This window comes from Balearica regulorum, chromosome 21, assembly GCF_011004875.1.
Source record: "Balearica regulorum gibbericeps isolate bBalReg1 chromosome 21, bBalReg1.pri, whole genome shotgun sequence".
Lineage (NCBI taxonomy): Eukaryota > Metazoa > Chordata > Aves > Gruiformes > Gruidae > Balearica > Balearica regulorum.
The window spans coordinates 4,940,281-4,967,868 of record NC_046204.1 but is presented as its reverse complement, the minus strand read 5'-3'; the positions used below and the strand labels follow the sequence as shown (position 1 = coordinate 4,967,868).

Genomic DNA, 27,588 nt, shown 5'->3' with positions numbered 1-27,588 from the left:
CAGGTTTTAACTCTTCCTAATATGTGGGAGTTTAATCAGCATTTGCTTAAATCAGCTGCCAGGCTGCTGTGGGGCATCAGCTAAGCCCTGATGACACCCTGACCGCAGCTGCAGCAACGAGAAAAAAAACCCCACAAACCACCAACCAAAGCCAACCACACCGGCAGGCCCCATCCCGCCTGGGTCAGGGGTGGAAGAGGCGGACGAACAGCCGGTGTGGGAGCGGTGCGGTGCCGCAGTGCCCGCCAGCCGCCCCCCCCCCCCCCCCCCGCCCCGGGCTCTCGGGGCGGAGCGGGGGCGGATTTGTGGCCGCCAGGCTGCGGAGAGGCGTTTCTTTCCGCCTGCCTCTCGCTTCGCTCGCCGCGCAGATGGGCTCTCCCGCATCCCCCGCGCCGTTGGTTCGCTCCCTCCTCCGCCTGGTAACCGGCGCGGGGGGACCGGCCGCGCTCGCCGCCGCCATTTTAGGTGCTGCTGGCGGGGCGCCGAGCTGCCAGGCGGGGGAGGGAGGGAGGGGAGGAGGGGAGAAAAGGCGAGCGGAGCGGGGCAGCGCAGCGCTTCTCCTCCCTCCTCTTCCTCCTCCTCCTCCTCGGGGCCGAGCCGAGCCCTCCGCCCGGCGCAGAGCGGAGCCCGGACCAGCGGGGGCGCCACAGCCGCCCCGGCAGCCGGGGCCGCGCTCTGCCCTGCACCGCTCCGGGCTGCCATGCCGCCGCCGCCGCGCCGCCCGGGCATGCTGCGCTTGCCGCCGGCCCCCACCTCCTGCCTGCTGCTCGCCGCGCTGCTCTGCGGAGGAGCAGGGGCCGCTCGAGGTAAACAGAACCGGGGCGGGAGGGGGAGGCTGCCCGGCACCGGGGGAAGGGGAGGGCGGTAGGTCCTGTGCCGCCCTCCGCCGCCCCCCGCCTCACACAGCTTGTGCACTCGCTCCCCGGGCGCCCTGTGGGGCTGTGCCTCGGACGGACGGACCTGCTCGCGGAGGGGGGGACGGTGTCCTTGGCTCCCTGCATGCTTCGGGAAGGGGGAGGGAGCGCAGAGGAGGATGTCTCGGCGGTGCGGTCGGGGAGGGAGGGGAGGAGGGCGCTGGCCGCCCTTCCCCAGGGCTCGCTGGGTGCCAGGATGACCCCACAGCGGCCGTTGCACCTGCGGCGGGGAGGGAAGGGGCGGCGGCGGCGGTCGTTCGTTCTCCGCGCTCACCTGCGCCGGGCTGCGCTCCTCTCTTCCCTCCCGAGACCTTCCCACCCCGAAAGTCGGTCCCTGCGGCCCTCAGCTGTGCGGCGGGGGGCTGCGCAGTGGGTCCCCCCGTTATATAACCGCTCCCACAGGCGCCGGGCCGTGGTGCCCGAGGCGGGCGGGGGTCGTCACTTGTTGCAGGGAGAGGGCGACGCTGGCGAAAAGCAGCGGGACCCAGGGTCTGTCCGCTGGAAGGGGCCGCTCTCCTCGGGGCTTGGGCTCGTGAGGGAGCCTCGATGGGCAGCGGAATGGGCAGGGGAATTAAACACCTCGGGGAGCCCCCGGGGAGCCTGGCCTTCGGGCTTACGTGAAGGATACTCTTTCGGTTGTGAGGGAGAAAAGATAGCTTTGCTAAACCTCAAGCGATAACGGCATTTTTAAACGTCGGCCTTGTGGCTATTGATTGATCTTGTGGAGTAAAAGTATACGCATTGCAGGTCTCCTCTGAGCAGATTTCAGTAAGAGGCTTGCAAACGCTTCTTACCTGAAGGTTACCCCTTGAATTGAGACTGCCGTTTCTGCAAGATTTAGCTGATGATATGATGAGATTTGAGATCTTGATTTTAATTTGAATGTAGATTAGCAGTGTGGCTTTAAAATGGCTTGCAGATACATTGAAGGGAAATTATTGGTCTTAAACAAAACCATCTCATCTTGCTGCAATTTCCCTACATAGGATCAAGAAGCCACTGCTGTTGTAAAGTCATTTGCCAACTGTCTAGATAGCGGCCATCATTTACCTCTACAAGATCTCTTAAGTATGACCTATTCGCTAATATTCTTGTGACATTTAATGCTTGCCACACCAGTGTGGAAGCGTAATTTCATTGAATTGCTATGCTTTTCCATAATTTGAAATTATGAATAAAAATGAGGACCAAAAACCCTTTTCAAAGAAAGCTAATATGTATTTGGAAACGAATGGCAAATTTAGATAGCATTACATAGGACAGCTCTGTTAGCTCTTCTGCAGTTTGTTAGAGGCTGTACTTGTTTTCAGTCTGATCTCCAGAGTTGTTGGACTGCAGGTCCTGATCTGTTAAACTTCATCACACGTAACTGAGTTACAGCATGAGGTCTGGTTTGGCTTAGTATGTGCGGTTGCCTTAGTCGTCACGACATTTTGGCTACTCTAGGTAGGCCTGTTAATAACGTCACATGAAGTGGCATTTAACAAGAAGTAAGCTGTGGAGAACACCTGGAAAGCTGCTAGAGCATCTCACTTTCATTTCCCTGTTGTTAGGAGAAATATTTGGAAGCATTTATGGTAAACTTTCTGGTTTGTGCTGTATTGTCAGTTCTATTTTTTTTTTTCCAAGTACGGCTTCATTTTGTTCATCTGTGAGTTTAAAAGTCCTTGTTACTGAGGTCACTAAGATTTAAGTGGTGAAAACTGAATTGTGCTTGGTTCAGTAATGTGCAGAAATGGACAGGAAAGGCTACACCAGAGTGGTGAGTTCCACTCTCCAGTCCTGTGTTAGTCCCATGGTTGGAGCAGGGGAGTGAAAAGTGGTTTCTTCTTTGATGATGGAAAGAAATAGAAATAGCTTTTGGGGGATGTGACCTTACACGAAAGTTAGGTGTGAGCTAGCTACCATTTTCCCTGTAGTTATTTTAAGGGGTGCAAAAAAGTGGTTTCAGAATCTGAAGAGGCATATTCCTGTCCAGCTGATGATGCAGAACTCTTAATTTAACTGAATTGATCTTGTAATTGGTCAAGTTGACCCAAGTTATTTCTAAGCTTGTTGGACTTGTGTTGCCTTGGAAAAGCAATAGTTAGCAGTGCATTCAAGTAGTGTTCGTCAAAGCAAAGCAAGCGGATGTTTATCAGCAGAGCCGAATGGGGAGAGGAATGGAGTGACTTTTCAGATGAGGAGGCAGTGCATCTAATGGCTGCTTCTTCCATATCTACCGACCAGGTAGAGCAATATACCTCTGTTGCCTTGGGCCTCTTCCAACTTATTGTCATTTAGGAAGGGTATTGATCAAAAAAAAATACGATCTTGAGGAAGCTTTGCTGATCTGTGATTATTTCAGGAAGCTCTCTGGTGCTACGAATGCCTTAAATCCAAACCACAAACCACTTTCTCACTGCAACAGTCTTACTGCAGATGTTTCTTTGACATGGGAACAACCTTTATAATGCAGGGCTGGTGGTTAGGTTTCCATCTCCTTTATAGAGGCAAGGAAATTTAAGACTACCCTAAAGCACTATAAAGAGACAATTTGGCTATTTATGGGGGCTGGTTTTTTTTCCTCTAAGGATTTATAAAAGTAAGAGACCACCGAGAAGAGACAGAATTAAGCAGTGCTAGAGCTTTCTATAATGCATAATGCTTCAGAAAGCAAAATATACAGCCATCTGTTCATGCAAACAATTTTAATCTCTTTTTCTGTATGTATTCTATAAAATCATATACTGCTGTTGAATTTGAAATGGAGGAGAGATGTTCTGGGCAAACGTAGTTTACTTTGTGTGTTTGGAATACTGTTGTGCCAGTTGTCTTCCATATTATTAGACTGCAGATTGTGCTGTCTGTGCCAAGTTACCAGGAAGAATTATCAACAGAAACTTCTCTAGGCTTCTAAATGTGTCTTTGGTTTCTGCAGACTTGAAATCACCAGTTTCGGATTATGGCAAAGAGGGGTTTTTTTTTAAGGAGAACAGAAGCTAGGCTCATAGACTTCCATTTCTTATGGAAGTTGGAAGTTTTGAAGTTAAACCCAGATCAGCCCACATGGCAGCCTAATGTGAATGTCTCAGATTAAACTAGAATTCTGGTATTCTGGGTAAAGCGGCACTTTTTGCCATGAAAATCGAAGTATCTGATAGCGTAGTGGCTCATGGCTATGAAACTGTTCTGCAGAGGAGAAAACACTTCTGTAGTCATTGACGTTTTCTGAACATAAGCGCTTTTACCATTTTTCTGAGCCTTATCTCTCATTCTATTTAGTTGTATTCAGAGAAGTCTCTCTGCACTTTTTTTTGTGATATTAAGGGGCACACATCTTGTGGCATTATCATTATTGTCAAAGAAGCAATACCTCAAAACATGGGAGAGTTTAGTAAGTCGGAAGCCTTGGTCTTAAATAAATCTTATTTTGCACTCTAATGTATTTGATTTGTACTGATTGACTCACATTGGCTTCAGTAGGACTAAACCACCTTAGGAGCCTTTAGAAAGGATTATTAGAAACCTCAGTGCCTTTGAAGAACTGTCTGTCTGTCTTTTGTTTATAGTATTAGGTCTCATCTCACTTGCTTTGTATTCAGATTGAAAACAAGTTGCTGCTGCTGCTGCTCCCAGTTGGTTTCTCTGTTTTTAAATGGAGTCAACAAGTAGAGCCAGCAGCACCGGCTTGGCTGAGATGATGTTTGCTGTGTTTGTAAATAAGATTCCCTTTCAAGGAGTGAAGTTTATAAATATGACAACAGTTAGCGAGTGATTTCCGCTCTTGCACTATAATTAGCAACATTTAAGAGAATATTTCTTAAATGAATGTTTACAGTTAGATGCTTATGTTTTCTATTTCAGTGATCTGTTTAGTTTAAAACATTTTAAATTTCACTTCAAAAATTAAGGCTTTGTTGCCTTAATCCTGTTTAGACTGTTTTGTGGTGGGATATTTTTGTTTTGCTGTTTCCGTGCCAGGCTTTTATCCAAATTGAAATGTGGTCAGTATATCCTCTAAGGTCTTTGGCGCTCTGAACGTTTCTTCTGCTGTGGTTGTGGATAATAAAAAACTGCAACTAGTTTTTAATCAGTCATTTGCATGTACCTTAGTTTCAGGCATATAGCAAAGCTTCCGTGTATCTTTGTACAACTAAAACCAGATTTAGGCAACTGGTTCAGTGTAACAGGAAACTCTTAAGTGGTGATAAACCAGAGATTTTTTCCCTAGGTAAAATATAATTTAATAAACCTATTGAATTCCTACAGCCATTAGTTTGAATATGGTGTTTGGAGAATTAGTGTTAATTATACAGGCTCAAACTCGTAGGCACCTGAAAATGCATAAACATTATCTTGTGCTCCCAATGTATGACAGTGGAGCTCCCAGAGCACAAATTACAAATGCCCCTTAACTGTGGCAAAGAATCCAAGATAGAGATCTGAAATTGTGGGATGAATTTCAACCACCTGATTTTCTTTCAGCTAGGAACTGTAGAGGTTAATGTTAATGGCTGCCCACGTGCTTACCCAGTCCCTCTCATAGTGTACATTCATCCCCCTGTATTTTGTTACTGCCCACAGTTTTCATGTCCCAGTAATGGAAATTATAGTTTGCCTTGGAAACCCATGCTGTAGATAAGAAAAGTTCCATGCTATCAGGAAACTCAGCATTTGAGCAAAACTTGTGTTCAGTTTCATCCAACTGATTGTGTTTGGTTGTAAGACTATGATTTTTGGATGAAATTCCATCTATTAGAAGACTGAATTAAATAAATAAAATAGGTTAGCGGTAATGAAAAGATCTATTTCAAGTTGTTTATACACAATGTTAATCCTCACCCTTTTCTAATAGAAAATAGAGGCACAGCTCTGAATTGCAGGCTGGTGAGTCCAGGGCAGGAACAGAACATGTGTTATAATCAGGCCATGCTACACCCTTTCTTATTAAACTTTACTTTCAGGGTGGGGAAGGCATATTTTATTGTGTAGATCTTTACTCCTTGGCTGAGCTACATTTTTCTGTGGTTATGTACTACACAAATTTGTTCTTTTAATGATATTGCTTGAAATTTCATCAGAACAGTGCTAAATTATGAATAGTCAAGGTAAGACGTGCTTTAGAGTTTTTATTGTCTCACTGAAATGCATGCTTGTATTCTCTTACATCAAGAGGAAGACAGTTAAAAGATGTACAGCAATCAAAATTTTTGTCAGACCTTCAGGACAGGAGTAAACTCATTTCACTGAGTGCAGTTCATTTGACTTGACAGAGACTATAATTCTCTTTTTATGCAATGTCTGGATTTTTCATGCAGTCTCAAAGGTGGATTTTAGAAACGAGTATTTTATATTTATCTACTGTCACTAGTTTGAGTATCTAGCTTTTAAACTCTAGTACTTATTATTGAGTTCATTCAATGTGTTTTACCAGTTAATTCTTAAGAATTTGTTTTGACATAAATCATCTTAATCTAGTTCTAAAGATGCATAGCGTGCCTAAACAACACTACATATTAGAAACAGTTATCCGGAAGAAAAAATATTTTCAGCTACAGTCCTTTCGGGTTGAGGCGTGTCTAAATCTTCAGTTACGTAGGTGCCAGATCCCGTTGAAGTCAAATGAACTTATGACCACTTGTAAGAAGATAATGGAAGTCCTCAGAAAGGACTTCAATAAGTACATTTAATTTTAAATTTTTTGCATTCAAATAATAGAACTGAATTAATTCTGATTGTCTTAAGATTATAGCTTTTGATGAAAGTTTCCATACTAGTCCTAAACCCCACTGCCTTGCCTACATACTCATTTACATTCATTAATTCTTTCAAACAGCAGGAAAAGGTTGCTGCTAGTTGATCTGATGGATTGCATTCTGCATCATCAGCCATTGCTCTTGATGAAGCATCCTTTCTTTGAGGTACATTCCTTCTTCTGCAGAACGGTCAGTAGTAGTTCCAGTCTGTATTTGTAAAAGTCAGTCTGTTCAGTTCCATGAGAAACTGAGCACAGTTTCCTAGAGCGGGTGGTATTTTAAAAAACAGAGTTCAAGGCACGTGCCACATCAGGTACTAAGTCCCTTTCCTCCTACAGCTTAGCAGCAATTATCTTTAGATAAACCAAGTTAGACAGGTGCCTTGTGCTCACCTTCAGATGCATGTTCAGTGATTGCTTGGCAGCAGTAAAGGCTCTAGTGTGAGCTTTACAATTCCACTTGCTACCTGGAAAAAGAGGTATGCTTAGCTGTCTCTTAAACTGTTTTGGCCTCTAAAAACTAAGTAGAAGTCAGCTTGCTGTGTTGTGCCAAGGTAGCTTCCCCTACTTGACTAGATGAAATGCTGGTTGGGATTTACAACGGATTCCGGTTGAGGCACTTACAAATAGTGTGAATATTGTATTTCAAGGAAACCGGTGTAGTTTATCCCAGTTAAACGGCAAGAGATTAACAGCTCGGGGCACTTTGTTAGTGTCAAGCTTGGAATAGGCCAACAGTGTGGCTTTGAACAACATTCTCTGTAGATTTCAGGAGTTTTGTGACAATTAAAGAGGGGAAGAAATGTGAAAGTATAGCTTTCAGTCCAGCATTTAATAATAGTTAAGGTAACTGAGATCTGAATAATACTGGGTTCAATTTCGTAGTTGGTTCAAGGGAAGCAGTAATGTATTGCTCGTAAGCTGTGCCTCGTATTTCGCATGCTAGCTTGAGAATTTCTTACAGTCTGTGGTTATGCTCGAGTCAGTAGATCACAAATATGGATAACGGGCCCTTCCTGGATATTCAGCAGCTGGTTTGGTGTTTTAAAATCCAGTGATGTTTAGCCTTCATAAACACAAAGGGATTTAAGCTTCATGTTTTAAAATCTGGTGATATTTTAGCCTTCCTAAACACAAAGGGGTTTAAGCTTTATGATTTTATTGTCTACATCACAATAAAAGGACATGACTTTGCTTTTAACTGGGCTTGTTGTTTGAAGATTCACTAGACTCTGCAGATGCTTAGCATGCTCATAATTCTGTTCATATGTGGTTACAGCACTTCAAGCTTTTGTAGAAGTCCCTACCCTATAGTAGTGGGATTTACTGTAGGTTGCTAAATTAGGAGAAGGTTTGTCAATGCTTAAAAAAAATTTGTTTTGTATTCTATGTTCAGAAGTGTTAGAATGAAGATGGAGGGTTTTTTCTGGCAGAGAGTTGTAGTGTTTTGCAAAGACTAAGATGAATGGATGAAAAGACTCTGATGTGTTCAGTGGAGGTGTAACTGCTCCAGATGCACTGACAGAAAAGTACACAACTGTGTTGTGTCCTCCTTGTGCTCCTAACAGCCACAGCTGTGTTAGTGACACACTTTTCTTTCACCCAGATTTGAATTGAGACACGTTTCAGTTGGAGACGCACACTTCAGCAGTTATCGGTGCCTTCTTTCTGAGGGAGGAATGATGCGTTGTTCCCTTTGAGTATGACGAAGTTGGTTTTAAAACGCCAAGTTCCTTGGAGGGTGCTGCAGCAATGTACTTCTCTGGGGAAACAGAGCAATGTGGCTGACATTTAGCTGGCTATTTGGTATGCTGAATATTGAAAGCATGCCCATGTGAGTGTATTGAGGCAATAAAGATAGTATTGCCATATTGAGTAAAACCACACGGCAGTAATTAAATACTGTCTGCATCGAAATAGTTTGTTGTGAGTTCTTTTTTGCTGCCTTACTATGTATGAAGATACTGCTTCCTGTCTAGCAGTTTGTTGCTACTAACCAGTAAGAGATTGCAGATGAAAGCATATTGGGAGAGTAGTATGGTTTCCTGTATGAGTTCTCTACCTCTAGGTTTAATCATTTGTTCAAGTGTCCTTTTATCACTGTTTTTTTAATTCTACTGGGTAAGCATATGACAGACATGAATCCATTTTAGTTTGTTGGAGAGGCAGGATTCAAAAGCCTAGGTTAGCCTTACATCTCTGCTTCTTTTGACAATCTGCTCATATAATTCTTTAGAAAGATGAAATAACAGGACTCAACTGTGTAGTAGTGTTCTAGCTGTAGTATGTAATTTGCTGTGATTGCGTAGGCATTTATTTCAGAAGTTGTACGTACTTGATCTCATGAAGACCAGAATCTGGGTGATGTCACTTGCTGAATGCTACTTGGTGTGTTTGTTATAACCTCTTGCAAAGCATTTCTTATGTTTGACTACACATCCTTTGCTGAAGATGACTTGGTTTTGTATGCTAAGGAACTGTTTTAAGGCCCTCTAGATAAATGTTTTCCATAAGTTCTAAGCAGCTAGGTACGTACAACCTTCCAGAATTAGATCTGTGAAAATAGTATTAATTTAAGAAGCAAGAGTATGTGGTATCCTAAGAGGTTTTTTGAAGTAGCAGATATACAGTTTAGGTGAAGCTGATGTGTATCTGGTATGTAACCTCAGCATGAAGAGAGCTAGACCAAAAGAAACAATACATTCAACTGTCAAGAAGAATTAATTGTTACACCACATATACTGGTACTGTAGACTACAGGCCATATTTATCTTTGGAGAGCACAGCATAAAGATAAATATTTAATAATCAAGGCACTCTCACATTGGATTGTCACGTAGTAGATGATAACCTAGTAGATAACATGATTTTTTCTCGCATCTTTTGTGATGTACTAGAAAAAAATGGTTTTGCAAGCTGATAAGGAAAGATACTGCATTTCTTTGCAACAGAGGAAGAAATGGTTGGACTCGATGATCTTAAGGGTGTGTTCCAACCTAAACGATTCTATCATTCTGAGATGACCAGTCATCTTAAACATGCTCAAGTAATCGATTTACAGATTCTTATATGCAGAGTTGGAAGAATGCTTTTATGGGCAATCTTTTAGTGGAGTTTCCCAGTCTCTTAAAGCAACTACTAAATAAGTGATATAAAAAGTAGTTGGTATTTCACTCAGATTTCAAGACATTCTATTAGATGGCAGAAAAGGCCTGAGATTTTGGTCCCTTCTTCCAGTGGTGGCAGAAATCTGAATTTCTGTCTGAAATTAGGCACGTGTAAAGACTACAAAGTCCAAATCTTCAAACTCAGAAGGACCTGAGATGCTTGCATTGCATCTCTGCGGCCAAGCAGAGGGCTGCAAAGCTGGTGTCTTGCCCTTTTCAGTTGCCTCTCCTCTCTCTCCCTTTCTTGCATTTTGCATACTTCCCCAGCTTCAGCACAACTCCTGGAGTCCTCCTTTCCCTGCGATGTCATATAAATGACTGGTAAAACTGATACAAGAGGTTCTAGGTCTAGATCTTACACTGGGACAGAGTCATCTGTCGCTCCCTGTTTGTTTCCTTGGGAAGTGTCCTTAGGCCTTGTGGAGAAATGAGTTAAGTTTAATCTCCTTTCCACTAGTTCTCTTAATGGTAATAGCAAACCTCCTACCAGGCAAAATGCTGAAACTAGAAAAAGCCATCACATTCTGAAGAACAGTCCACCAACTGGATCCCATTTTCCAAGTTGGAGAGAAGTAGAGCGTAGATAACACTTAGGTTTCGGGTTGACCGGTCCATTTTCATCTGCTGCTGAACCTAGGTTTTTCTAGTGTCATGCTTGGCACTGATGGCAGCAGCTCCCCATCTCTGTTAGAAGGTTTTTGAATTGCACTTCAGGGGCATCTTAAATCCCAGCATAGTTAAGAGACTAATTTAGATTCTCTGAGTTACTTTTGGAAAGCCTGCAGGGACGCTGGACTCTTCTGAACATACTTAGCCAGGATTTTGTCTCAAGTATTTTTTTAATTTAGTAAAATGCTGGTTCAGGTTTAGAAAAATGAAAGAAGAAAACACTGAAGTGGGTATTATAAAGCATTTTTTAAAGAAGTCAGTTTCAAACATTTTGACTTTGTACTTTGGTTTCCTTTCAGTTAACAAGCATAAGCCATGGATTGAAACAACCTATCATGGTATAGTTACAGAAAATGACAACACGGTGCTCTTGGACCCCCCGTTAATAGCCCTGGACAAAGATGCGCCTCTGCGTTTTGCAGGTAAAGAATTTGTCTGCATTTCTTTTTTAGGAAGTGGAAATGCTTTCTTGATGACAAATGCTGTGTGTTACTTAGTGTGCTTTCCCTAACAGTAGTATAATGTTTCAAAGCTTTTAGACCCTACGAAATGGTTGTGCGTGGACCTGAGTTTTATTTCATATTTATAGCCATAAATATACAGCTGTATCCAAATATCCAGACCAGAGAGTACTTTATATTGCAGATGTTCCATGCTTCTTTCAATTTCATCTGTATATGTAAATTTTGGGGGGGGGGGGGGTGTCGGGGTTGTTGGAGGAGGGTTTTGTGGGGTTTGGGGTTTTTTGGGTTTGGTTTTTTTTTCCATAGCGTCTAACCTTTTTCTCAATCCTCTGGATTCCACATTTCACAACATTCAGTCTGGGAGTTCTGAAACAATTATTTTCCTATCATTCTGAAGAGAGGTTTTGATTTTCTTGGTGTTTTTTATTTGTGTCTTAATATATTAAAAACAGTAATTAGTAGAATTAAGATTGCGTTTCTTCTGTGCAGTATTTGGACTGAGAATTCCTGTAGAAATCCAGAGCTTCTGTGATAAGCTTGCTTAGCAGTTTGGGGCATTTTAACAAATAGATGGCCTCTTCTACCAGAAGAAAAGGCTTTTTCTCCTCTAATAAAAAATATAGAGAATGATACACAAGCCATTTGCAAAATGTAGGCTAACTCCTCACTTTCGGCATAGGCCTGACAGATGACAGTTTTCTTACAAACTTTTGCAGTTGTTTTTTTTCCTGGAAACTACTGTTTAAGAATACTGTATTCATTAATTGGATGCAGTATTATGGAAAGTACTTTCTTGATTTGACAAAATAGTAGAAAACTCTGAAGAATATCATCAGGCATTTAGATTAGTTATAGTTGATAACACAAGCTTAAATTAAGTATCTACATAAGCTTACTTGGTTAAGTGAAATTTTAGAGTTAAGGATCCTAGTAAAATACCTAGAGGATGTGACATTAGGCATTTTGGGGAACATTGCTTAGCCTGGCTTCAAGGAGGAAGTGGTAGAAAAAGAGTGATTAACAGTTGCTTGAAATGTTCAGCATGCTAACTGCATTGTGTGCTACAGTATTATGGCAACTGGGTCACAATTTCTTAAAGTGGTACTTAAAATAACAGTTTTGTTGCATTATCATAAGGCTGTAATTATCTCCAACGCTGCCTTAGAAATTCAGGAAGTTCAGAGATAATGGTAAACCTCTGAAATTCAAACTTTCCCATGCATTGGTACACATGGCAGAGGCTCTTAAGTGATCTTAGCTGGAAATAAAACTGCTGTCTATGAACAAAAAACCTTTTCATTTTTTCAAATGAAGAAGCTTTTGTTGGGATACACAAAATCTGTTAAGTAAAAAGAGATATGGGAAGGCTGACTTGCGTACTTGGTGATGAGGAGAATATGAATCATCTCTTACAGTTCTTAAGTGCTTTAAATGTAGGTGCTGGTGGTTTGACAGCATTGAACAGATTTTGAAAATGGCAATTTTATACCTCTTGGTGGATAGTAAAGCTTTCTGGAGTGCTGGATATCATGAAGCTTTAGGAGAGTACTGGGAGGATATCTTCAAATATATTGTCAAATTTGCAGAAGAAACTCTGATGTCAAAGCATCTCTTCAAATGAGACTGCTTTTCCATTGTGTTCGTCTAAATTGTATAAACCTGCTTTCATGTAATGAACTGGAAGTTGGTTTTATTAAACATTTGTATAAACATTATATATTTTGGTTTTCAAAACCTAACAATTCTTAAGCTGCAGCAGAACAATGGATTTTAAATAGTTATCTTAAATTCTGAGTGTAGCACGCTAACGTAAAGAAATTTTCCTCAGTATGACTCTGTTGGATTTGAATTGCGTAAATTTTGAATGACTGTGCTGTGGGAATCTGTGAAAGTATTTGTCCACCATTAGATGGAACAATACTTGAATCTGTCTTTGAGTAGACCAAATGTGGGAGATGTGTTGAATCAGCATTATCAATTCTAGTTGGTGGTGCTGTAGTCAGGCCCTAGAAGGGAGAATAGCGTTGTTATTGTCCAGCAGCATCTATGTGGGTGTTTAAGTGTGAGAAGCCCGTTAGATCAGTGACATGTTTTCACAGCAAAACAAAGCGTTTGCAGGATTAAATGGCTGTTTCTGCCATAACTGGTATATTCCTACTTATAAATCAAATTTATTCATGCTTCGAAAGGTTGGATGTTTTGAGTAACTGTGCCCCCTAGCTGAGCTGTGAAACTTTTGAACTGTGTACAGGTTTAAAATATTTTCAATAGACCTTTTTGCTTTATTTCAATTTTGAGCATGTTGAAACATCTTGGAACTAGTTCATTTAAATGCTTTGTAGTTCATTTAAATGCTTTGTAGGACATGAACTGTGGGGCAAGTAAAAATAGTATTTTATTGCTTTGCTCACTCCGTGCTGTGGGTAGGATCCTAAAAATCAAGTGTGTGAAAATAAGTAGGGTTACATAGACATTTAGTTCTAGGGTAATTTGTATGGTTTTGCATCTGAAACAACACACTTTTGAAAACATAGTTTGAATATAGTCATGGCAGGTTGCCTTGTCATACTGTCTGACATACGGAGACCCCACGGAGTCAGTCGTTTGTACCCTGATTGTCACAGATCTGCTGAGAAGACAGTGACCGTTCTCTTTCCTCAGTGAAATTTTTCTATGTTACAAATTGAGTCATGTTGGAATATGATTCCAAATGGTTTTGCTGAAAAAATAAAATAAAGGACAGCTACATTTTCTATTGTACATAGAGTAATTTGTGTCTAAAATCAGTTTGATGTCTGAAGCTCTCAGTATGGATTTCCCCTTTGCTATGCAGAAAGGAACTGAATTTTTATTGCATTTGAAACAAACAATATTATATCTGGATGCCTTCACATAGCTGGATGTGTTTTGTTACAAGAGTATATCATGGGGTCTTGCTAGCAAGATGTTTGAAATGTTTCCCTGGTGGAAGGAAATGCTTCCTTGTTTTTTTGATGTGTCTGTAATAGGGTTTTAATCCCTCTTCCCCCACCCCTAGAGAAAACCACTTCTCAGCCGCAGTACTTTATTTTCCCCTTACTAATCTGGGATGCAAGAAATATTTTTGTGGGGGTTAGGAATTTTTTGACTTACAGCATGAATATGCATAGAGCTTTGAAAATGATCTTGCAGAATCTCTATTCGTTCTTTAAAAAAAAACAAAACCCAAAAATCCCCCAAGCCATTCTGTCAGCCTCTCCCCGGAGGTGTGTGGGGTTCACGTGTTGCGGTGGGCGAGTGCTGATGCCGTGTTTCCTCGCTGTGCTGCCAGCCTGTGTTTGTTGAGGGCAGGGAGCTGTGCTGACGTCACACCAGCATGTAACGCAGTGCTCAGCAGCACGATGGGTATAAAGTGATACGTAGTGAAGGCAAATGATGCTCTGTAGTCAAACGGATAAAGATTTTGATCCTGTCACATCCAGTGAGTCAGTCAATGAGCATACAACAAATGTCGCATGGTTGGTTGGCAAACCCAGGAGGAAATTTTGTTGCAACAGTATTTCAGCCGTTTTTGCATCAAATTTAAGGCATGCACAACGGTGACATTTTGGTTTATACCTCTTATGCCTACAAATACAAACTGAAATGGAGTTACCACTAGTTGCGAAATTTAAAATTGGTTCACTTTTTAGCAGTTTTGTATAGTACTAAGAGATACTTGCTTGGAGGTGTTCTATACAGGAGGCTTTCCTGAAGTATTTATACTGTAATTAAGTATTTTACATCATTATAACAGTACAGAAAGAGATAAAACTAAAAATCAACAAAACCTTAAAATTCTACCAGACCCTCACTGTCATTTGGTTGTGCTGCACTAGAAAGGAAAAATACTGAATGCCTTTAGGATACAGAATTACCATATGTTTTCTGGCTAACCTAAGTTCCACAAACCTGTGCTATGTGTGAAATGAAATGGTTTTTCAACTTTAATTACAGCTGAGTGAAACACTGTAAAGTTCTATCCCAGTTACAGTTTATTTAGCTGAACAGTTTCCAATACATCATGTATAAACTAATTTACAGATTGATCATCTAAGATTAGGAGAGGTCAAAATTTATTTCAGTAATGTATCTCAACTTCAGAATGAAATGAGAAAAAGCATTAAGCACATATGACAAAGCATGAAACCTTAGGGAGCATGTTATGGGACTAAGCTTGCTTAATGGCAATAAAAAAATTCACTGCCAAGAATTCTGTAATAACAGAAGATCCTTACATACACTGTATAAATATATGCATTTCATAACTGAGATGGAAATGAATATTATTTGTGTATGGGAATATTAATCTATAAATTATCTTACTTGGAAACAGCTCTGTAACAGTCTGTAATATATTTTGGAGAAAGGAGGAGGAGCTTTACTTTTTTGGAAGTATTTTGTACTTTAGAGAATTGCTTCTTTTCATTGTAGAGACACTTTGAAGAAGGGAGCTTAAAAGGCTTGTTAGGTTGGGAGATCTACATTTGCTTATTCAGAGCACTAATATCATAAGTAACGCCATAGTTTTTATGCGTTATAACTTCTTCAGTCACAAGTACCTTGTCTAGGTAGTAATAAAAGGTCTTTTTGTTAATCCAACTTGTGTGAAGTGGAAAATAGGATTGTATCAGGTCAGTTATTGTTTGAGAAACATCTGGCAGGATTTGAGCTATAGTACACCTTGAACAGAAGCTTTACATCTTAAAAAGTATCTGGAGACACATGGATATTCACTGGAGAGCTTATTTATGTCTTATGCTCTGTTGCCAAAAATATAATGCCTGAACTTCCTAGCAGCCAAATTGGTGGTGTGCCAGAGGTAAAGGTCACTTCAGATGATAAAGAACTGACCAGTTTTTAAACAGCCTCCCCTTCTTCCAAGTAGGTAATTGCTGCATTAATAAATACACTTCTCCTTCTCTCCATTATCAGGCTTCTTTCTGCTTTAATGTTCCCTTCCATATAATTTTTTTTCCTGTAATCTTAATGTTTCACACACAATGCTTGACTCTCGAAGTTAGAGTTACTGGAAGGAGGCAGGGAGGTAGGTGTCCTGGAGTAAGAGATGTGGAATATGTAAAAGCTTGCAGTTGGAATGTCACTTCTGGCTAACAGTGGTTTCGGCCACAAATTTAAGCAGTGCAAAATTCTCTTGAATGATCCTATTGCCGAAACATGTTCAAATCCAGGATTATATTTATATCTTGTGTAAGAATAGACTGAGATAAATTATGTGGGTGCCACAAGAGGCAGCATACTTGCATTAAAATAAAGAGCTGATTATAAGTCTAGGGATTACCCGAAGTGAATTTCAGGAAAAACTTCATGAGACCTATTTCAGAAACTGGCTTCTTTTTTTTAAAAAAAAAAAAGGACTACAAATCATGATACATTATAAGGTATTTTTCATTAATTATATTTCTATTTCAATATTAAGCTATACATTTGCCTTTTTAAGAAAAAAATTTCTCTGTAACCATAATGCCTCATCTCTTTTTAAGGCCACTCTAGAATGGAGACATGAATAACAGTGTTACTGCAAGTTGTTTGAAATATGTGAGAATTAGCAGGAGATCTGCTAGAAGTGATTTTAAGGGTAGAAGTCTGCTTTGTTCTACTGGAATTCATGTCAGAGATGATGGTAACCAGGAAAAAATAATTGGTATGTTGGATGATACGTAAAAGGTGGTAGTTTGGGGTTTTAACAAATTCTGATTTCTGTGGGAGCGAAGAACAGGGTTAGCTGTGCAGCATAACTGTATTTTAGCAGTAGAATAAAATTATAGAAGCTGTTGGTCGCTTGTTTAACCTGGAAAAGCAATATGCTGCCAGGACAATATATAGCTTCTTCCCCCCCCCCCCCCCATTTCTTACATTAAAGCTTTTATGTTCATTAGGATCACAATTAAATGTGTGTATTTTTTAAATCATTAATTATGGCAATATTGTCAAGTTGAGTTTGATGTAGGATTTAAATTTTGCAAATGTTAGGTGTTAACCTAGAACAATAAAAAATTTATGTGGAAACACAAAAATCCCATTGACTATTTTCAATTTTTTTTTTCCTGGAACTCAAAAGGAGGATATGAAGTTTTTTAATTTTAGAAACATGGTGGTTTCAGTATAATAGATAAAAGCTTGTTTAAATTATTTAACATCTCTTCTTTAAATAGAATAGCACAAATAAATTCTGATGGAAAATTGTGCTTTATTGATAGTTCTTCAACATGGAATTTTGAAAATATCTTTTGTTTAGCAGTTGGTATTACTAAAAAGGAAAGAAAAGGACAAAAAGAAAAAAGCCTTTTGATAACCTTAGTAAATACTTCATAATTCTACAAATGACAACCTGGAGTTAAAAGATTAAATCATATTTAACATAACTAAAACTCTAAAATTGTAACAGTTACAGCAAATCGCCACTGGAATTTTAAAATACAATTCTTCCAAAGCTTTTCTGTGTAATGTGTGCATCTTTGCCTTTTCCTTATTTGCTCCCTTTCAACCTTTCCTGTTACTGACTTGGGTTTATCTTTTCTCCCTTTAGAGAGTTTTGAGGTGACAGTCACCAAAGAAGGTGATAAAGGGTTCTTTCTATCCCTTTTATGAATATTAACATACTAACTTTGGTTATGAAATGGGGAATCAGCACTTAAACAGAAGATCCTGTCATGTTTTTTTGTCCCATTTATTCTCCCAGTTTTTTTCTATTTTAAAATCTATTGATAAAAACTGTTAATGTAACCAAACCCTTGGTTAGAAATATCTGTAAATCAGACATCCATTTGAACCATTTGGGATTATTGTACGTTGTATGGACACTAAAGAAGTTATTTTGGGGGAAAACAGCATTTTCTGGCATTTTCACCGATAGCTTACTACTTTGGGACATCTTAAGTTTTTTCATATGCTTTGTAAAGTAATATTTAACTGCCGAAGCATTGTAAGACCTTCCCTGCAGTACACTTCCTTCAGTAGTTTAAAATCAGAATCAAATACCGTTTTGTCAATACCTCTAGACATGTTTACAATAGGAGTGCATTCTTGGTACTGTGATACCGCTGCAACTATAAGAGCAAAATAGTGGTTTACGTTGGTGCAAGAAAATCACCTTCAAAACATAACAAGTTACGCAGGTAAAAACACAGGGTAGGTGATCAAACTGTTTGTTGAGTGGCTTTTGTTAGCACAGCTCGGTGTGCTAGGCTCACTCCGCTTACATGCTGACGCATGGACCTAGCTGTGCCAGCAAGGGCTCTTGCAGTGTCATCTTGGGCTTAGGTGTGTTTTTAAATGATGTGCTAGAGGCTTCTCCCGCAAGTTTGTTAGGACGAAGAGTTTGATTAGAAAAGAAAGCCTACTAAATCATTCCATGTGAGAGCTTCCTTGACTAATATTTGGTCTGTGTTAGTAGATAGCTGTTGAAATGGATGCCTGAGAAGTTGGTATTTCTACCTTTCTCATTCAGTAGTTTATTTTGATTCCCTAATTTTAGCCAGGTACATTGCACAGGAAGACTTTGTTCTTTGATCTTTTGACAGAATTTCTGTAATTATGGTGCTGAACCTGTACTTGAAGCTTTTTCATCCCTTGACTTGTAACTGTGCATTTTAACCTTTTGCTCTGGTCAAAATAAACAAGCTGCCCGGCTATTCCCAGTAGCTTGGCATAGAAGATACTACCAGCGGCCTTGGCTGTATGCTCTCATAAGATCTACTCTTACCCTAGAGCTATCTCAAGTACTCCTGTGAAATGCCTGTCTACATTTCTCTTTTTCTCTTTTGTATTCCTGCATGAATGGATGCAAAGTAAACCAGTTGCTTGGAAGGCAGACGTATGCTTCTTTTTACTAAAGTTCCCAGAAATCACCCATTTTTTAAGCACAGTGCTCTTGCTTTGTCCACAGACCCTCACAAACCCTTGGCTGCAAAATATTTCGTCATTTATTTTTAAAAAAATTAATAATTTTGACCCGTTCTAACCTCTCTTACTTTGAATCTGTAGGTGAGATTTGTGGATTTAAAATTCACGGGCAAAATGTTCCCTTTGAAGCAGTGGTAGTGGATAAATCCACTGGTGAGGGAATAATACACTCTAAAGAAAAGCTTGACTGTGAACTACAGAAGGACTACACATTCACCATACAGGCCTATGACTGTGGAAAGGGACCAGATGGAGCAAATGCAAAAAAATCCCACAAGTAAGTAAATCTGTGGTGGGCTGAGGGGAAGTTTGGTTTCAGGCGGTCCCCTGCTCATGGTGATTTACGGTCTGTGTATTTAGAGTAAATGTAAACCAAGTGTTAATACTGGAAGACTTTCATGTAATGGTAATATAAATAGCAGCAAAATGGAAATGAGCTCTTTTGACATCTCTTTAGCTGTATTCTAAATGATACTGCTTTATCCCTTGATATCTCAGAATTTACATTATAAAATAGTGTGGGGATAGAAGCAGGAAAACTGTTGATAAGGTCAAATCTGTCTTGAGTTGATACCAAGAGTTTGCATGGGATACCAAGCCTGGACATTGTTTCAGAATTCAGTTTCTAAAACTGAAGAACTGTTTCAAGAAGTCAATCTATATTAAACTTGACAAAATGGAAAAGCGTACAAGTTGCTGTCATTTCCAGACAGCCTCACCAAAAAAAACAGGATGAATAGCATAAGGTTCATCTTTGCCTAGATTAAAGAACAAGAACAAAGCAATCTTTAGCTAATCTTTATCTAAAGAAAAAAACCACAATGTAAAAATGCTCTCTAGAAAATCCACTTGAGAATAACTGTTTAACACCCTAGTGTAAACATCTGCAGAGCATGTGGAAGATTACTGTTTGTGTGAAGCAAAGAAGGGCATAAATAAGATGAGGAATAGACCAGCAGTAGTCATCTTGGTGACAAGTACAGCCTTGTTACGCTTCAAATAGGCAGCAGGAAGTTATCTCCTCAAGGATTGCACTTACGGAAAATAGATATGCCCTTAAACTCTGTTTGATATTCAGTTTGTCTTTTGAAGAAAGATTTCAAAGAGAAAGATGGCAGCAAATGTTTTGTTGGGTTGGCTGGAATGATATTCTTTGTTTGGTTTGATAGTGTGCAGTTCCTTCTCCACACTGCAGAACTTACTTGTATTTTTCTACCTACGTTGGTTAATTGAGAGAGAAACTTTCTTCTGATGGGTTTAGTAAAAATTATGGTTATCCAAATTCATGGCTTTGTAATGAACCAGTACAGCTCTAGCAGTGTGCTGTGCAACTCTTCTTTTCCCACAGCAGAATCACGGTTTTCCAAGACCTGCACCTACAAACTACTGTTGAAATTTCCCTGCCCCATGGCTGGCTGTGTTATGTTTTTTGTGGCTTTTAACCATCTTGGAGTTTAGCTCTTAAAGTCAGGAATATAAAATGTGTTGGACCATGTTTTGTGGCATTTGTTTAGCACATAGGATAAAAGAAAACCTTAGTTATTTTTTTTAGCATGAGCATTAGAAAACTTTTGCTTTTATAGAAGGGCTGTGGTGATTGAATTCTTTATTAGTTTACATTCCAGATACTTTTCATTATTCACCTTTTCTCATCGGTCATTGACAGAAACTGCATTATTTTCCTATTCTGTATATACCAGCAATTGGTGACAAGCATGAAAGGACGAATTGAAGATCCACTCTGTTTGGGATTATCTAGCTAGCTATATGATGTGTTAAAGTATTATCTTCCACTTCTGTGATTCTTCCGTTTAAATTGTCTGATTTCTTACTCCTTCATCCAAGAAATAAGCCAGTTTTCACTGACTTACACAGCTCAGTACTTTATTACCAAAAGAAAGCTAATCAAATGCACTTGACTGAGCTTTTAGTCTAAGACCAGTCTTAACTGTCATTCTTGTTCGCATGAAATAAAAATTGGGTGTTTATATCAAATACTCTGACACAGGAAAAACTTGAAGAATTGTACTGTTTTAATAGAAGCAAAAACCTATTTTGTCACAGCTGTATTTTGTTGTATTTCTGTAAAATGGCGACAATTTAATAGTTGCAATACAAGGGTTTGAATTTTATTTGCAAATAAACTGCAATAGTAAGCAATAACCCAGAACTACACTGAATTATATAGCAACACGCTGGAAAAATATCCACTGCTTTCCTAGTTAGGGTAGTTGAGATTGTTAGTTTGATTAGTCATTGGTCACTTCTTTCTGGGAGCTTAAATTCTGAAGGGTGGCTTCATCTGTAGAAGAGGGAGCTGTTCTGTCCGACTCCTTGCAGGAATGGGAGGTTTGCAGTATATAGGAAGCTGACCTTTCTGTTTTATTTCCAGAGCAACAGTGCACATTCAGGTGAATGATGTGAATGAGTATGCTCCTGTGTTCAAAGAGAAGTCGTACAAGGCAACAGTTATTGAAGGGAAGAGGTATGACAACATCCTGAAGGTGGAAGCAGTGGATGCAGATTGTTCACCTCAGTTCAGCCAGATTTGCAATTACGAAATTGTAACTCCGGATGTACCTTTTGCTATTGACAAAGATGGTAAGAACATGATGCGAGATGGAGTGGGAATTACTGTAATTTGCCATCCTAAGAATAGGACTTCAAACTGGTCAGTGTAAAACTACAGTGACCTTGTTTTAACCCTTTCCTACAACATAGTTAAATGGACGTGTTCACTTTATCAGTTTGAATTGATAATGAAAAGTGAGACATCTTTCAATGCCATGTGCTATCTGCTGATGTAAGGAGCAGATGGTCTGTTGCATGTGTGTTGTTTCTTGTAAAATGCTTTTCAAAATAAAGGAAATATGGGAGCTGTATTATGTTTAAAACCAGCTCTTGATAAGCTTCCCCCCCCGCCCCGTAGTTTCCTATTCTGTATTAGGAGAGCTTTTGCTAATGAGTTTTCAAACATGGGGTTCCACGTGTGTGCTTTTCACATTTGTGATGCTCGTATGTGTCTCTGAAGATTACAGTACCGTGGTTATTGGTTTTGAGGTGTAATGATTTGTTTAGGTTATTTCCGCCAGTGATCTGTGGACCCTGCAAAATCTATACGCTACTTCTAGGGGTTCAAGCAAGTTGATTAAGCAAAGCGAGGCAGTTTTTAGTGTGCTTTAGTGTGAGTTTTGGGGGGGTCCATGTTGCCATTGGGTAATTTTCATGGGTGTACAAATTCAAATAAAGTTAGAGAATCCTGGCACGTGCCAAACAATTTAAGTCTCAGTTATCACATATGAACAGTTTCATTTTGAGTAATATAGTACACTGTTGAGAGCCTGATAAGTATATACCTGCTGTTGTGTGTATGTGTGCTCATTCTCTGGATTTATGTAATTTTTAAGGATCTGGGCCTGATGTCTGGCAGTGAAAAGTCAAATAGTGAAGGGCTAATTCACTTGCAGATTTGTCTGTTACAGTCTTGGTACCTGTATGAAGTACGTAGATGGTGTCTGGATGCATTTAATGTGGCAGTGACCCTGAGAAATTAGTAGATACTGATGTCTGATTGTTGCTTTTTTGCCTTTTTTTTTTTTTTTTTCCCCTGTCAGGTTATATAAAAAACATAGAAAAGTTAAACTATGGTAAAGAACATCAGTATAAACTGACAGTGACGGCGTATGACTGTGGGAAGAAGAGAGCTGCTGAGGATGTGTTGGTTAAAATTAGCGTTAAGCCTACATGCAAGCCTGGCTGGCAAGGTTAGTTTGAGCTCCTTCCTCACTACTTTTAGCATTTGCCAGTACCTTCAGTTAAACATGAGAGGTTTTTAATATTATTTCTTTGGATAAATATACAGGTTGGAGCAAAAGAATAGAATATGAGCCTGGCACTGGTTCTTTAGCTCTCTTCCCTGGTATGCGTTTGGAGACATGTGATGAGCCGATAACCTCAATTCAAGCAACGGTTGAATTAGAAACCAACCATATTGGTAAAGGCTGTGATAGAGACACCTACTCTGAGAAATCCATTCACAAACTTTGTGGTAAGAATGCTTTTGTTAGAATAAAGTGATCTCTCTTGCTTATTAGTTTTTCTTTGAATATGTTAGACCATAAATCAGTGAGTGGATATGGTCTTCGTTTGCATGTAGTTTCCTCCAACTTTTTGCCTAGCAGGCAAAAAAAGCATGAAATTGGCTGAAGTTGACCTTCAAAATAATTCTCAAATGCAGTAAAGAATCTCTTTCTTCTACCTCTCCGCGAGTGTATACAGACTAGTAATTTCCCTCACATGAGATTCGAGTTCAAGAGCTGAAAGGATGTTAGATATATGGAAGGGCCATTAAAATCTCTGTGTTTTTCTGAGGCATGATGGATGTGAAGGATGCAATGTAAGAGATACATGGTGAAAAAGAGGATGAGAAAACCAAGGAAGTGTGGTTTGGAAAACACAATTTACTTGCATCAGTTAAATTTATACTGTGATTGCTCTAGGAATAAAGGGTGCCTTGGCATCCATGTATGCTGCAGTTAAAGAGCTTATGAAAAGTTTATGAATCCTTTGTAGCCAGTATGGAAGAATGGAGATTGCAGGACAAATGATCACCGATGATTTATGTCTTCAACTTCAGTTGAAGTTAGTTGGAAGTCTGACTACAGTGTAACCCAGGAGACCCAGGCAATTCCTGACTAAGGTCACTGTGACATTAGTGATTTAGGCTTGAAGTGGGGAAAAAACAGCAAGCTGAGTACCTGCTGGGTATCTTTGCTCCTGACTATGATATTATTAGATAGTGATCTGGGAGGGGATGCCTGTGCAGCCCTCTTCAACCGGATGGATATTAGTCTTACAACTAATATAGTGACAAGAGAAAGCCATTATGCTCATGGACCTGAGGGATAAGTGGCGTTAATGTAATGGTTCCTGAAATAGAAGCAAAACCAGGCTCTACAGCTGTAGAGGTAGTAAGCAAAAAATTTCAATGAGATTAGTTGTCTACCCAGTAGTTAAATTTATGGAAGTCATCGTGATATTAGATGTCTATTATTAGCACCACATTATTTAAAAGGAGAATTGCTTGATGTGTGTTGGTAGTGTGTAATGCTGACGGTGCTGAAAAATTTGTGCTCAAAAACCCACTTTGGTTTGAAACAAGCAGTGATTTTTTTAGTTTCTGTGGTTTTTCATTTGAGTGTTCTTATTGTAGGTGCTGCTTCTGGCACAGCTGAGCTACTTCCCCCTCCAAGTAGTGCTGCTAACTGGACAATAGGACTTCCTACTGATAATGGTCATGACAGTGACCAAGTCTTTGAATTTAATGGCACGCAAGCTGTGAAGATTCCAGATGGCGTTGTCACAGTCAATCTAAAAGAGCCGTTCATGATTTCAGTGTGGATGAGGCACGAGCCTGGAACCAAAGAGAAAGAGACAATTCTGTGCAATTCAGACAAGACAGGTTTGTCAGTACTTCAAATATAAACACTCTCTTTGGGTTTTGTTTGTTTTTATATACTGTGGCAGCATATGTGAGAACCTTCAGTTTTTTCTCTAGGTTAGGTTTTTCTTGGAAGTGAAGCAGACTGTAAAAGTCCCTCTTCGTTGTGCTTACCTATAGAGGCATGGCCTTAGATTATCTACCTTCAGATTAGGCAGGCTTGTTTTTCTAATTCTATTTCAATTTATATTATGCATTTCTTTTTGCTATGGTAGATGACTTATTCTGGCAATGCAGTCTTGATTTTGCACCTCCAAAGACAGCCTTATTCTTGATGCTGCCTAAAATCATTGATACATATATCGGGTTTAGTGGCAGCATTTGCTACTGCATCTTTTTTTTTTTTTCCTAGGAGGACATAATTTCTTTCTCCAGTGATGAAGTATTTTTTCCACCCTGTGCATAATTTCAGTCTCTGAATGCTGCAGACACAAACATTTTGCAGATGCTATTAATAAGAAGGAAATCTGATAACCCTGTTTCCATAATTGCTGTCTAATGGGGCTAAAAGAATTCTAGCCTTTGTTAGCTGGAGCAGTGGATTTGTTCATTGTATTGGAAAGATTTTATTTAAAATACTGCTAGGTCTTTCAAAGGAAACTACGCTGAACAAGATGATCTTTAAGTCCCTTCCAACCCAAACCATTGTATGAATATAGAGCAAACGCAGCAGCCCTTACCCCTAATTAAATTTTATTTGAAACCAAGAAAGATTTAACAATATTTGTAATATCCTAAAAGCATTTCTTTGAACAGGAGAAAAGGGACTGTCATTCAGAACCAGGTACAAATACTCTATTTTCCCTACCTTCGCTCATTCCTGAAAGTAAAACTTGAATCTTTTGATTCACGGAAGTGAACTGGAGAAAAAAGGCAAATTTTAACAGAGATTTTACTGATTTAAAGTACATGGGAAGCAGACCTTCAAAACAAGTTTCCCTTTTTTATTCCTTGGTTTGACCTAACTATATAATTTTTGCCACAGTTTCTGGTAGTATAAATACCATTAGCCTTCATTTCAATGGTATATTTATTATACAATATTGAAAGACTTGGAACTGGGTTTGTTGGAGGGAGGCAATTTTGAATATATTGCACTGGGACAATATAGTTAGATTTAATACAGTCAAGCTGAATGATTGACATGATTTTGGTATTTTGTTCATTCCCTCCTTTCTTGACTTATCCATGCCATGGAATGGATGATGTAGCTAAAATATTTCTTTTCCTTATTCTTACCTGTTTCTCTAGCATCTCACCTTTGTATTTATTTTAAACATTAAATCCTTCAGAGCTATGACTGTTCAGTTTTCTCTTAGGAAAGCGTGTCCACCTGCCATCATATGTGTTCATGTTCCAAAACAGTAATTAGATGCAGTAGAAGCTACTCATTTGTAACAAAAAAGCTCTGCTGTTTGCAAATAGAGCTCTTGCTCTTTTTTCCTGCTGACAGGTTTATCTCTGAGTCTTCAGTTCTGTGCCTTGGTTTAGATGGGATTTGGAGATAGACATATCTATCTATTGTACAGTCTATTACTCATGGGTTGTTCAAGAACGTTTGCCCTGACTACTATTACAAACATTTCTCATTCCTTTTAGCATGCCTCATTTACTTCTACATTTCTTTCTTCCTGTCAGTTACTTGGGGATTTATGTATGAGATTACAGAACAGGTCAATTTTGTGTAGTTCCTAAGGTTTACAGAAAATAACAATGTTAATTAAAACTCTTGTGCAGATATGAACCGGCACCACTACACGCTCTATGTACACAACTGCCGACTTGTTTTCCTCTTCCGCCAAGATCCTTCGGAGGGAAAAACGTACAAACCTGCTGAATTTCACTGGAAACTAAATCAGGTAAGTTTGGAAGGACAGTTGGAAGGATGTTAGAATGCGGTGAAAACCATCGGAGACTAAACTCCTTGATAGTATAATTATTAATAAGTACTTTTTGCAACTCCAGGCTCCTCATGTCATGTCTTATAGAACCCAACAGTACTTAGGTTGTTTGTGGTAAGTGTCACAAACTTGGTAGATTCAGCTATACCTTTTCATCTTCAATATAAAATACTGCTTTAGTGGTTTTGTTAAACCAAGTGGGATACTCATGAAATAAAGTCATTGTCCAGAAAGGTAGTAAATTGTGGATTTATGTGTGAAAATACAATGTCAGTCTTTTAGCCGTGATGTCAGTTATCTTCACTAAATCCACTGCAAGGTAATGTGTGTGAGAAAACAGGAAATGCTCCAGTTTGTTTATACTGTGAAAGTACTCCTGAGCTTGCAACATTTTTGCAGATCAAAGCATAACAGAAGAACTTACCTTCTTAGTCCTTTTTCACACTGAAATAAAATTTGTGACTTTTTACACATTGTGAGCAGAAGCTACAAATCAGTTTTCTTAATTAGACTTTACTCCACAAAAATAGAGTTAATAGGCCTCTGAGGGATGCAGGTACTTTCTGCTTCCTATTTAGAGAGAGGAGTTGTCTGTTTGTATTCTTTCAGTCATGTGTTCCTAATTATTTTAGATTTGCAAGTGAAGACTGTAATACCTAATCTTCCCTTTGGTCTTACTAAGATCTACAGAACTTATTTCTATGAATTAGTTTTTTTTATGATCATGAAGAGTGAGACAGAAGGGACTAAATATTTTGTGGGCTTTTCCAGCCCTCTGGATCTTAGTGCTAAAATAACACTGAATATCTGTAAATTTATAAAGGTTCTTTTAGTTGCTTTAGGTTACTGTTACAGGCTTGGTTTGCCCATTACTAAGACAATTAGTTACTTTCTAACGTACCTAATTATATCGTCGTTTCTGTGCAGGGAACGTATACAGTTTTAATGGTAAAATGCCCATATATGCCCTTATGGGAAGATGGTTACTTTCCAAAAAACTAATCAGCTTTCACTATAAATAATTCTGTTGTGGAAGGCTTTTTTTCCTATTCAAAATGGTCACGTTTTTCTCTAAACAGTCCCTCTCAGCAAATACATGTCCTTTGTCAAGTAATATTGTATTATAACAGTATTTCAGAATGTGCTTGCATGTAGATATTTTAAAATTGAAATATGCTGTTACTAGATATTATAAAAATTAAAGGAACGGAAATACATGCAGCTTTCTATATTGGCAATAGAAGAAAAGAAACTATTTATAAATGTTTGACAGTTGGTTTGCTTTTTTCAGA

The 27,588-nt window shown here is 39.3% G+C and overlaps 1 protein-coding gene across 4 annotated transcripts in view; it reads left to right on the top strand.

Moving 5' to 3' along the window:
- Window positions 1-430: 430 nt before the first annotated feature.
- Window positions 431-27,588, top strand: part of CLSTN1 (calsyntenin 1) — a 40,247-nt gene continuing 13,089 nt past the window's right edge. Inside the window, exons 1-9 of one of the 4 annotated variants that reach the window (XM_075773186.1) lie at window positions 431-806; window positions 10,787-10,909; window positions 17,520-17,549; window positions 18,977-19,172; window positions 21,288-21,496; window positions 22,510-22,659; window positions 22,758-22,943; window positions 24,108-24,356; window positions 26,133-26,254. In XM_075773186.1, coding sequence (XP_075629301.1) covers window positions 701-806; window positions 10,787-10,909; window positions 17,520-17,549; window positions 18,977-19,172; window positions 21,288-21,496; window positions 22,510-22,659; window positions 22,758-22,943; window positions 24,108-24,356; window positions 26,133-26,254 — 1,371 coding nt within the window. In that variant the 5' untranslated portion in view covers window positions 431-700. The remainder of the gene's footprint in view (window positions 807-10,786; window positions 10,910-17,519; window positions 17,550-18,976; window positions 19,173-21,287; window positions 21,497-22,509; window positions 22,660-22,757; window positions 22,944-24,107; window positions 24,357-26,132; window positions 26,255-27,588) is intronic. The other 3 variants (XM_075773188.1, XM_075773191.1, XM_075773187.1) reach the window with 3 other exon arrangements.